Source organism: Pteropus vampyrus, unplaced genomic scaffold (genome assembly GCF_000151845.1).
Source record: "Pteropus vampyrus isolate Shadow unplaced genomic scaffold, Pvam_2.0 Scaffold53, whole genome shotgun sequence".
Taxonomy (NCBI): domain Eukaryota; kingdom Metazoa; phylum Chordata; class Mammalia; order Chiroptera; family Pteropodidae; genus Pteropus; species Pteropus vampyrus.
The window spans coordinates 1,386,317-1,399,306 of NW_011888834.1; the positions used below are offsets into that span (position 1 = coordinate 1,386,317).

General features: G+C 39.5%; 1 protein-coding gene across 1 annotated transcript in view; it reads right to left on the reverse strand.

The window, feature by feature from the left end:
- GALNTL6 (polypeptide N-acetylgalactosaminyltransferase like 6) overlaps positions 1 to 12,990 on the reverse strand; it is a 952,184-nt gene that overhangs the window by 6,127 nt on the left and 933,067 nt on the right. The window contains exon 11 of the mRNA XM_011360343.1: positions 6,261 to 6,410. Coding sequence (XP_011358645.1) covers positions 6,261 to 6,410 — 150 coding nt within the window. The remainder of the gene's footprint in view (positions 1 to 6,260; positions 6,411 to 12,990) is intronic.

The following is a 12,990-nucleotide window of genomic DNA, read 5'->3' on the forward strand; positions in this document are numbered from 1 at the left end:
GCAGGCTGTCCATGCCTCCTCCTGCTCCCCTCACTGGCTTTTCTGGGCTACAGGCAAGTGATGTGCATGAGTGTATCCTTAATTCTCCTCAGAGCAGCCAGAATCATTTAAAAAATTCTATTCTGATTTGTTAGATTCCTGCTTTTTAAACTATTCAAAGATGTCTCAGTTTCTTAGCTACATTCTTAGCAAGCCCACCAAGGTCTTTTAGAAACCTGCCCCTGGTGAGATGTCTGGCTTTATAGTTCATCGTTTTCCCTTATACTCACTCCTTTCAACTGGACTCTCTCCGTTCTTCCAAGAAAACCAAGGTCTTGCCTACCTCAGGGCCTTTGCACAAAAAAATACTAATAGCCAGGTCTCACCTGCTAGAGAACCTCAGCCACGCTGTCCTTAGGCCCACAGCGCACTGCCTTAAGAAATGTGCTTTGACATGTCTTGGGATCTGGTGCTTTTATAGTGTTTGATACTAGTTCTTTTTCTCCTTTAACATTTACTTGGTTATTCTTGGCCCTTTCATTTCCATATAAATTTCAGAACCAGTTTATCAGTTTGCACAAATCAACCTGCTGGGGTTGGATTGGTTTTGCATTAAGTGTATACAACCATATGAGAACTGATACCTTCTCGATGATGTCTTATTATCCTTGAACATGATATATTTTTCTATATTTTAAAAAAATTCCTCTTAGTGATGTTTTATAGTTTTCTGCATAAAGGTCTTGCAAGTCTGTTGTGAGATTTATTCCTAGTTATTTGATGCTTTTCATGGTGATCAAATGGAATCATTTTTGAATTCCATTTTCTATTTTTTGTTGCTAGTATATAGACAATTGATTTTCTTATGTTTACCTTGTACCTAGGACTATGCTAAATAAACTTATTAATTTTAATAGTTTAGATTTATAACTTTTTGGATTTTTTATATACCCACTATGTCCTCTGTGACTAGAATGTTTTATTTCTTCCTTTCCAACTCCTACATATTTCAATATCTTTATCTTGCCCGATTGTCCTTGGTAGGTTATCCTGTACATGCTGAATAAAAGTGTCAATAGCAGACATCATATTTTATCTCTAGTCTTTGGAGGAAAACTTCAACATTTCACTACAAGAGTGATGGCTGCTGTGGGTTTTTGGTGTTACCTCTTATTAGATTAAGTTAGTTTATTTCTATCGGTTTACTTTCTACATGGCTATTTATTCAGATGGGAAAAACTTGAGGATTCATAAACAGACCCATGTATATAAGGCTCCTTGACTTATGACAAACGTGACACTTCTACACAGTGGGAAAAAATGGTCTTTTTAATAAATGGTGATTGATCAATTGGATATAACTATGAAAAAAGAAGCAACCCTCTCTTACATTATACACATAAAAATATTCCATGGCATTATAGATACCAAAATGTAGAAGATTAACCAATATTGCTTCTAAAGATGACTTAGAAGTCTATCTTCTTAGGCAAAGATTTCCTAAACAGGACACAAAAAACACTAAATCATATAGAATACCTTTTCATCAAGAAACTCTACAAGAGAGAAAAGGAAAGACACTAACTAGAATAGGAGATTTATAATACATATATTCAACAAAGCACTTGTATCTAGATATATGTTTTTTAAAAAGCTCTCCCAAAATATGTAAGAAAAACCCCTCCCAAAATATGTAAGAAAAACCCATGTTAAAAATGATCAAAAGACCTAACAGCTCCTTCACAAAGACGATATCCAAAACAGCTAACAAACATATAATATCACTTTACAACCACAGAGTGAGAGGAGGAACAGAAAAAGAAACTGGCAATGCCAGGTGTTGGCAAAGATTATAGAACAACTAGATTCTCATGCCGTACTTGTTCTCAGCCCATAGTTCTGGGGGCCTCACCTTTTCAGTGCATGCTGGCCCAAATTCCAGCAGTTGGCCACTGTATCTGTTTTCCTAAGAGCTTTCTCTGGTCTGAAGAATAGTTCTGTCTGTAAGAGCAGCAGCCCAGAGGCATCAGAGAATAAACTCAGCTTTCCTTAGAAGTGATCCTACGGAGGACCAAGTGGAGTGGTGTATAAATATCCCAACTTCCTTGCTCTCTGAGGTGTGTTCAATGCCCTTTCCAGAGATGTTCATTCAGTAGGCTGGAGCTCCAGTTGCCCATGGTGGGAATCCCTTGCTATTGTGGCCTTTATTGACGTCCATCCTTTCCCCATTTCACTTCCCCACTTCCTACCAAGATTTTTTGGGACCATCTCCCAAACAAACCACTTGCACTCGAATTCTCATTTCAGGGAAAATACATCTGGGGACACCCAATAAAAACATTTGTTTAAACAGAAAAAGACATGAGAGATAGCGAGAGATAGCTCTGAATTTGGAGGGCGCATAACGAGAGTAAATATTACTGAGGATAGAGAGATTGCTGTAGGGATGCAGGGTATCGGGGTATACCTCCCCGCTACTGTCAGCATATAAAGTGCATTTGTCACTCACATGGATGAAAATTTGATCGTGTGGTCAGAAATTGTGCTAGAAATGTTATGTGTTTTATCTCACTTAATTATCCTCACTATGTTGATGAGGAAGTTGAAAATCATACATGCAAAATAACTTATTCGAGATAACATTATAGTTTGAATCAGGATGAGTTAGGCTTGACAGGCAACCATTATGCTGACCAGATAATGAAGGGTCAGGATGAGAAACGGGAGGTGGAGGCCCTTTATTTTCGACTCAGTGGCAAACCAAGTAAAATTGTAAAACATGAGAAAGCAATAACCAGGTTTTACAGGATCTCCCTCTGACTTCAGGATGGGAGATGGATTAGAGGGGGAAAGGACCGAAGGCAGTGTGACCCTTTAGGTCGCTATTGCAAAAATCCAGGCGTAAGATGGAAAGGGCCGTAACTAGGGCAGGGGCTATAGAAACAGCAAAGAGAGGATGGATTGTCAAGATATTGGCCAGGGGAGGGGACTGACAAGTCTTAGTGACCAATAAGATATAGGGGTTGAAGAAGAGGGAAGACAGTTTCCTGTTTCAGATGTTGGTTGATTTAAATATTATTTTTCCTGAGGTTGCCTGAACAAGTCACTGTTCTTGTAACAGGGGTCCCCCTGGTGGTAACAGAAAACCGAGAATGGGATTCCTTATCCTGGGTACCTGCTATTGTGGGACACAGCTGTGCAACTAAACCTAGTTAACAAAAGACCACGTCACAGAAATTCCTTTTTTTTTTTTTTTTGGTGGCGGAGTATGATATCTGAAAAGAATTGACAGAAAGCTAGGGATAGGGGTGAGGTGAGAGAAATGAGTAAAGGTGGTCATGAGGCACAAACTTCCGGTTATAAGATGAACGAGTTCTGGGGATGTAATGTACAGCATGGAGACTATCGTTGGCAATACTGTATTCAACACTTCAAAGCTGCTAAGAGAGTAAATCTTAACAGTAACTATCTGAGGTGATGGATGCATTAACTAAACTTACTGTGGTAATCATTTTGCAACATGTTCATATATCCAATCATCATGTTGTACACCTTAAACGTATATAATGTTATATGTCAATTATATCTCAGTAAAGCTGGGCGAAAAATCTTCCTGAATAAACGACAACAACACCTGATGGCTGCAGATGGATCAGAGAGTAGAGCCTGACAACAGCCTTTACACTCTCGAGTCAGGAGTTAGGTAGCTTCCGGCCACCTTCCCTCTCGAAGAAACTTCCATAGCCTGGAGGAGGTTTGGCTGCTATCTGTGCTGCTGAATCCAACTGGCATTGTTAACTCTCAATATTGGTCTGATTTCTTAAGGGCACGGCAGTGGAAAGAGTTGAGACTTTAAAGCCAGATGCACCTAAGCTTGAATGTTAGTTCTGCCACAAACCTGCTGGTACAGTTTCTTCTGTGAATTATACCTGACAGTACCTTGACGATTGTGACGCTTGAGGGAAAGTGTGTAAAGCACTAGCCCAATGCTTCCTTTACAGTTGGAGGTGAAGATGATGATTACCTTAGGAGCTTAAGAGATGACCCACTGAGGTCCTTTAGGCAATTAGTAGGGTCTTCAGGATCCTGTTGATTCATGAATATGCTAATAAAAGCAGGAGAGTCAAAGCTGTCTCAAAATATTGCTAAGCTTTCTGGAAGCCTCCAGGCCCAACTAGTGCATCTAAATGAACAAGGTAGCACCCCAGAGAGACTTCTCTCTGTGTTTTCTCTCTTAAGGCCTTGGGGACAGCCCTTGAAATAGACAAGATAAATTCTCTAAAGCAGGTACATTTGAATAGGCCTAAGCCATTGACTAAGATGAGATATTTCAGAAAATTTTCATTTTGAGCTTCTGGCTTGTTCCTGATTATGTATAAATACCTTGCTTGTTATATAAATACACAGCGAGTGTAACCTTTTGCTAAGCAATACAAAGCCAACAGCTACGAAAATATCTGAGAAAAGAGCCACAGCACAATTGCATCTAGTGGTTCCCTTTCACAGATCCCTGAGGATACTGGAAAGGATTAAGGTGTTAAAGCTGTAAGTTGCCTCTTGAAATCACAGCAGCCGGTTTTTTTCTCCCCGGGAGCTCTATGTGCACATGTATTAGTTGGTCTTATCCATCTGTAAGCTTTTGTAGGCTTGCTAATGAAAACAACCATATTTTCTGGGCTTAATTGCACATTATTGAGTGTTCTGTCTCTCATGCTATAAACGTACAGTAATGAGAAGTGGTCTGTTCATTAGGGGCCACCAGCATAGTAGGCAAATAGCAAATCAGGTATTTCATTGAGGTGCCCAGAAAACAACTTCTTAAAGGTCAGGCTATAACCATAAAAAACCCAAACCAAAACAAAACGAAAAATTTCCATATTGCACCAAACACAGACTGTATCATATTGAATAGCAAAAGGGTTTGACAAGATCAGTCATTTATGATGTATTTCATAAGGTAAACGGTGAGGTTGTCCTATTGCAGTGATCCCCCCATATTATATCTGATGCCTTTCCTATTAGATCTTTTGATTTTAAATTGTCGTGCAGAGGGATATAACAACTGAAATTTCATATTTTTTTCTGGACACATAAGCATAATCTGACAGATGTGGGGGTTCTAATGTTGTGAGTATAATTTTAGGTGCCCACCTCTCAGAGACAGATACTTATCACAGGGAACGAGTATCAAAACCAGCGGTCCCCCTATACCGATTCTTCCCTTTAATTTTCTGTAATTTCAGGGGATACTGACTTTACTTCACTCTCAGGATAGCCAAAGCTCATGATTAAAGTGGTGGGTATGACATTTTCCTTATATTCTGGAGTAAGGCTGAATTATGCAAACATAAAGTAAAAAGGCAAACAGAGGGCATCTTCTACCTGGTTGGAAAGCGCCCTGGCAGTTCTATGAGCTCGAGGGAGCAGAATGGAGCTCATGAAGTACTTGCTAACTGGCAGCCAAGTCCAGCCTTAAAAAAACAAAGAACCTCAAAAAAAAAAAAAGTATAATATTCTAAAAAGTTAACAAAAGACAACTTAATGAAAATATTTCAAAATAAAAATTTAATTGCTTTTTTATCACACAATGTGATTTCATCTTTGTTTCTGAACTATTTTTTTCTGTCATTAACTGTTAACTTTATCATTCTTTAAACTTTTAAATTCCTCCAATAAGTTCCCCTTCGCTCTACCTGGGCAGGATCTTGGCCAAATTACAAATGGGTCACTTTCTGTATAAGGTGTAAGGGTCGCAACAATTACATCTACATGAATGCATAAATATTTGGGTAAATGTAGTTATCTTAACCTAGACAGCTTACAAACAAATGAGCTTGAGATATATAGTAAATGGATAGATGTGTTAATCTCCTTCCTTCTCTCTCTCTTTTGCTCTCTCTCTCTCTGTGGAAATTGGGGATCTTAAAAAGTATACATGTGTTCATGCGTTTATTGGGTTTGTGGTCCCTCAGTTTGGGAGCTGTCTGGGTTAAAACTTGTCCATTCCCTGTAGGGCCAGTGTTCTGATTCAAAGCCACTTTTCAGTCATAACTGGCTCTGATGGGTGCACATATGACAAGCAAAAAACCAAAAGCATGCCTCTTCCTACACACTCTGTCTCGCCCCGACTTTTGCTGCTGGTCTCCAAGTGTGTGAGCCAAATGCGTATACACGTGTCCAGGTAACGATTTACATCAAACAGTGTGTTTGAGAAGAAAACTTTGGGTTAGAATACCTTTAGCCCGGCAGCTCGAGAACGCTCGTGGTGAGCTGACTCTTACCTTCCGGTATCCCCAGAGCTGGTTCCCCTTCATGCCATGACAGTCATAGAGAGTGACCGGGCTGCTGTGTGAGATCGCATCAAAGCAGAATTTTCGAGTGTGCAGCGGTTCACCAGGCCGAATATCTTCTCTCCATCCAAAAGTAAAGAGCTAACAAAGCGACAATAGCAGAAAAGCTGCCGTGAGTTTAATCTGAAGAGATTTGGGAGCAGGGGGAGGTATGACTTTTAGCAACTTAGATGTTTTGTGATTTATAAGAAAGAACCACGTCCTGGTGTAACTGAGGTGTGGGAACAGGAGTGGATCATAAAGCGCTTGTAGCAGTGACAGGTGCACCTTTGGCCCAGGGTGCCAAAAATGCAAATGAGGAACTTCCAGTTAGGTACTGGACAAATAGCAGAGGGTTCAGTGGAGGGGGGAGGGGGGGAAAGCAAGAGAGAGAGAGGTGGCAGGAAGAAGAAACTCTTTAATGAAGCTCTTTATTTAGATAAAATGTTACTGGTTCAAATGGCCCACAGTCAACTAAGTAAACATATTAACTGAAAAAAAGACCAGGAGTAGAGTTAAACTGGATTGAAGCTAGCAACTTGAAAAAATTGATTTAAATGAATGCTAAGCTTGATGAAGTAAAAAACAGGCAAATTAATTTCCTGGAGTTGGTAAGAGTAATTCTGCAGGGCGATGTAGAAAGTTTTGGATTGTTAACTCACAGTAAGAAATAGTTTATACACATGTACACACATGAGTGCGCATACACACACATACACACAGAGAAAACAGTGTGTGTGTGTGTGTGTGTGTATGAGAGAGAGAGAGAGAGAGAGAGAGAGAGAGAGAGAGAAAGAGAGAGAGATTCCCCATCCTTAAACTGAAACAGAAATTTCATGAACCGATATTTATCCTTACTGCATTTAATAGACTCTCATATTCTATCCAAACTTATCTATCCTAGTCTATCTCATCCTATTCATCCCCTTCTATTATTTAAAAAATGCTGCTTATGATGCTCTAAATCAATTTTACGATGCATGAAATTAAAAAAACAAAAAAACAAAAAACACACTCTTCTGGGGGAAGGGTATTTTCTTGAGTCTGACCTGGACAACCATTGGAGGGGTACGGTAGGAAAGGTCTCTAAGTGGGAAAATTGACTAGATGAGCCCTAAGATTTGTTTCAATTCTAGAATTTCAGTAAAGTTATATGATTCTTACTCCAGGATTTAAGGCAGCTCTGTCTGTGTGAAGCCAAACTGTGAACTGCAAAATAAAGGGGTGTCAAGGAGCCCCTGTTGCTATAAAAGCAAGCACAGTATAGATAATGTGCTTAGCCCCTCTGCTGACCAGGCTCAGAGTATATTTTAGTTTTAAAGTCCTACCCAGGAAAGAAAATGTAGAGAATCTGGTAAAATTCCAAAAATGGCTAACAAGAACAGTTAAACAGTGAGGAAACTGCAGACAACTTGAAAGAACTGGGGTAAGTGGTCTGAATAAAATAAGGAAGAAATGATCTAAATCAAATGTATGAATTGATTGAGTCATGGTGAGTAACTACATTCTATTTCCCTGGGAGACAGGACAAAAGAGAATGCTTTAAATAGAAAGTCAGGGGATATTAGGTTAGGCATTTGAATAGAGTCATGAGGAATTGTATAGTCCCTTTTCCTAGCCTTTTTTTTTTTTTTTTTTTTATGATTGTGAACTGAGACATTTTTAGTTTCATTCAAATCCTGTGCAGGGGAGTGACTTTTCAAGTAAAAATCTCTACGTGGCATTTCTGACTTCGATCACTCTCATCAACTCAGAACTCATTACTTCATTGGCTTTTGAAATACTGAGCTCCTGTTACCCTATAACTTTGTCTCGCCTGTGTCCATCTTCCATCCATCTCTTCCACAGAGGTGCTGCTCAGGGTTCTCCCCTGGACCCTGTGTCCTCGCGCCTTCTCTGGTTGGTCTTGAACACGCTCAGTTCAACTCTTGCCAATATGCTGATAACTCATGATCCGAGTTATGTTCAACTCTATGTAGAATTTTCCAGCTGCATGTTCCGTGGACTTCTCAAATTCAGCATATCCCAAATTCTATTGATTTTCTTCCCTTCTAAGCCTGTTCCTACTTCTCTATTTTGTTTGAGTTGATGGTCAGATTATTCGACTAGTCAACCAGGGCGTCTTTTGTCTTTAACTCTTTTGTCTCTCTTACCCTCTTCATCTAACCGCCTACCAAGTCTTGCCATTTTTGTCTCCTAAATACTGCTAGTAGTTCCTTTCTATCTCTACCATCACTGCTCTCAGCATTTCTTGTCTGGATTACCGAAATGATCTCTTAATTAGTTTCTTTCCCACCTTCTTTTTTAGATTCCTTTCTATCTGTCCTCCTCGGTCTCCAGAGAAGTCTGTTTGAAATGCTTACTTGACCATGTTACTTCTCAATCTAAAAATCCCCCAATATTTTCATGTAACCCTTAGAGTAAAATTCAAACTCTTTAACGTATAAAGAACTCTCTACGATCTGGCTCTTGCTATTTTTTTTTTTCCCAGCTGCATTTCTTCTTTTTAGTTTATGTTCATTCCAGCAATAACAAAACATTTGCAGTCCCTTGTACTAATCAGGCTATATTTTCCCTTCTGTGTCTTTGTCCATGAGTGTCCCTCTGGGTGGAAAGCCAGCATTCCCCAGCCAACCTCGTGAGTGCTCGTCAGTTCTCTGATTCAGCTCAGCTGTTCACTATCCAAACAGCCTTCCTCTTTGAACCCTCGCTCCTTCCCATCCCCTACGTTCTTTCATCATGATTGTACATTTGTGTTTCTGTATCTCTTACTAGACAGTGAGGTCCTTAATGGCAGGAATGATATATTTTTTATCTTTGTGTTTCTAGCACCCAGAACAATTCATAAAACATAATAAATGTCCAATAAAATTACTACCAAATAAATGAAAACTTGCACTTATTGTATTGACAGAAAGTATGTCAAGATGAATGAATTAGTCTTTTAAATCCTTCAAATAAACTTGTGCTGTTTGTGTCTAATTTCAACAATGTCAACCAAAGTTCTCATTTGTCGAATTTTCACTTCAACGATTCTAGGCTCAGTTACCTATTAATGGAAAAGAAATTTCCTGGCAGATAAGCCTGCTTTTGGCATCGATTAAATCTTTATTTTATTTAAATATCAAATTTCCTAAGCAGTCCAACCAACATGGGGACCAGCGGTCTTTGCTGGTTTCTCCATGTCCCTCTCCATCTGTCTTTCTGCTTCTCTCATTTTGGTTTTTATACAGTAATTCCTTACTTCAGGTAGTCAATTGGTTCTGTGACTTTAAGTAAAATGACACATAATGAAACCAGTTTTACCACAGGCTAATCGATATGAACAATGGTGAATTTCCCGTGGCATCTCATCTATGTCATAACGAGATGACACTGAATGAAACAATGTTATTCGAGGACCTGCTGTACTCTCAGAGGCCAGAGCCGAAAGGGACCTTCAGCAGCACCTAGCACAGTCTCTTAGCAAGCGGGTTGGGGAAAATCGGGCCCGCAGGGGTTAAGTGTCTTGATTGACAGTTTTTTTCTTACTTATTACTTTCTAACGTTTTACTTGTCTTACTTTTTAGTAAACGGATTTTTAGGTTCAGAAGATTACCTATGCTATAGCAAATTTATCTCTTGGATGAATTTATTCATGTATTGTCACAATTATATCTCAAGGCTTCCTTAGGTGACTTTTATTTCTTGTTTCTAGGTTTGTTATTATAGTAAAACAATCATTCTTGATTGCTAGCTTGTAGTCTTCAGCGTTTTAGGTGTTGTTATTGTTGTTGTTTTTATTATTATTGTTATTATTATTACCTGGTGATTATTTTCCTGCATCTGACGTGATGCATCTTCAGATTATATCCATTTTTATTCCTCTGTATCTATCATTAGCTAAAATTTTTCTCTTTTATGTTTTTGAAATGCTTTCTGTTGCCATTTATCTTATTGTAATGGCCATATCAAACCAATCAGGCGTTGAGTGTTTCATTCATTAGACACACTTGTGTGTGTGCAATCTTGACAAAGCGGAAACAAGCAGACATAAAGCATTGTCATTGTGAGCATCGGGTGATATTATTGTGACATGCTTAGTTTGTCTCCTACCCTTGGTGTGTTCTCTACCGACAGAAAAATGTAGATTTCACTTAGGTTTCCTGGACAATAACGCTTGATTTTTTTTAACCTCAAATCTCTCAATTTTAGAGTAAATTGATGTTAATTTCTCTACTTTCTCCTTTTAAGCGATACTTTAAAATATAGCTTTGGAATGATACATAACACGTACTTCTTGCTTTAATAGTAACATGGTATGTGTAATGTTGTCTGCATCTGTATCGTATAAATAAGCTCACTAGTTTGGGTAATGCAAATATATGTATTATCTTAATCTTGCTACCTGATTTGAGATTGAAAATATTTTTCTCTCTGTGGGTAGTGATGTTCCATTTCATTGTTGCATGGTTGGCAGAAATCTGAGATACTGCATGTTCCTCCTTGCTGTCTGTACCCATCAGTGTTCTCCGTCCTGAGAATGAAACGATGTGACAAAGAATCTGCCCTTTCACCCGGTGCCGCCACCGGCTCCCCTCTCTGTGCATCTCTGCAGGTCTCGGAAAGGGGGCGTTTGCTTCTTCAGCAGGATGAGGCCTGTTCTGAGGCTGTGCTTCCTCGCCAGAATGAGATCAGAGCCTGCTGCCCCGCCAAACAGCCACAGGGGGCTCCTCCCCTGCCCTCCCCTCTCCTTCCCTGCTCCCAGAACTCATAATAGCAGTTGGGGAGGATGCTTTCCAGACCTACGGTCTTACTATGTATGGCCTAATTTTAGTTTTTTTTCTTGGTCCCTAAAGAAAACTGAAAGCCTGCACACAATACTATAGTGATATCAAACAGCTAAATAGATGGCCGTGAAAAAGGGAATCACACATTTCTTCCTTCATAGAAACTAAATTAGTCATCACTGGTGTTGTGCAACAAAAGGCATTTTCTTCAATGGCCGCTCCTTTATTTCCCAGGTAACTACTGTGTTTATTCATTTCTGTTTTATTTTTGCCATTTTTTTAAAAAAGGATCATTTCAACTCTAATAAGCGTCCCTTTTGTGTTCTTTGAATAGCTTTGAATCAGAAAGAACACATATAATTTTCCTGTCCTGAAATACTTTTCTCATTCAGAAATTTTAATCTAAATGTGGAAGAATAGGTCCTAATTCTTATAAGTCACTGAGTAATATACTGAATAAAGCTTGTAGTTAATTTCTAGACAACAAAGCAGCTTGTACTGTTTTAACCTCCACGTTAATATATGGTGATACATATTTCAAATGTGATTCATTTTTCACCTCCTGTCAACCTTGTTTAATCTTCTTGTAGCTCCGTTTGCAGAGTCTCTAGAGACTGGAAATGTTTTTAAAGATATTTATTAACTGGTCTCTTTAGTTTCTCTTCTGTAGTTGTCTGCTTGTCTAGTGCTGCCCTCTGCTGACTGTCTCTTGAATTACATACCATAGATTTTTGCAGTTTTGCTTGAGGGGGGTTGGAAATGAACCAACAGTTTTTAAAATGCATGCCATATAGTTGGATTTATATGTATTCATTTTCAGCTGTCAAATAAAATCTGCACTTCAGAGAATATTGCATTCTAGGACATTCCAGGAGATAGAAATATTAAACCTGATTCAGACATGCAGGTATGCATACTTCATACTCACCAGCTGGCTAGGTATATTTCCTGGTCGGGCTGAATAGAGGTGGTAGAGAAAAATTTAGCCCTACGGACAAAGTTTTTTCTTTTGTCATGTCTTTTTTTCTTTTTTCTTTTTAAAAATAATCTTTTCCTCTCTAGATGCCTGCCTTACTGGGAGGCCTCTGAAGGCTTCTCTTTTGCTCCCAGGCTGAAGTCGAAATTGCTTCTTGGAGTAACAGGCCAGCCCTATTTTTTACATCCCTGCTAACACCCCCGTGGTCTTATAGGAAGAAGACGAGGAAGGAGGAGATGAGTCAGCTTTTACTGACACTTCATTCCTATCAGAAAATCCTGGAGCTGCAGGCTTCTTTAAAACCCATCTGATAAGTGCGCACACACTGCAGGATGTATCTGAGTGAATGATAAATTGTGTTTGGTGTTTGGCAGTTGCTGGGGGCCCGAGAGAGGTTTCTAATGTGATATAAAGTGCTCTAGGGGGAGAAGTTGTGAGAAGGCAGAAGCAAAAATATATTTACTCTGCGCTTATGTGCAAGAATATCACAGACATTATTTCTTTTCATAACAACCCTGTGTGTGAGGTGGATATTATTGTCCCTTAAAGACTTAACAACTTTATAAGGACACACAGGCTAAACTGGCTGAAATCCTGGCTGGCCTGACTGCAAGGCTCAGTTTCCTTCTAGAACATCATGAGGCTGTGGGATGAGAGTTACCAGTGGGGCAGGGGGCACTGTTGGTTCAGTGATCGAATTAATTTTGGACTGTGCGTGGACTTGGCCCATTGTTGCTCTCCTAAGTGTTGCTGCCCTGCACGCAGTGCAGGCTGGATTCGGGGCAGGGAGTGACGGTGGTGAGGGAGGTGCCACCGTGCTGAATCCCGGCACACCCGACCACTTGCAAGAGCCCAGGGTGAGTATGGTGGGTCTTCACTGGTTTAATAAACAAGATAGATGTTTGAGGATTATGGCTAATGGAACAGAATAGAACAG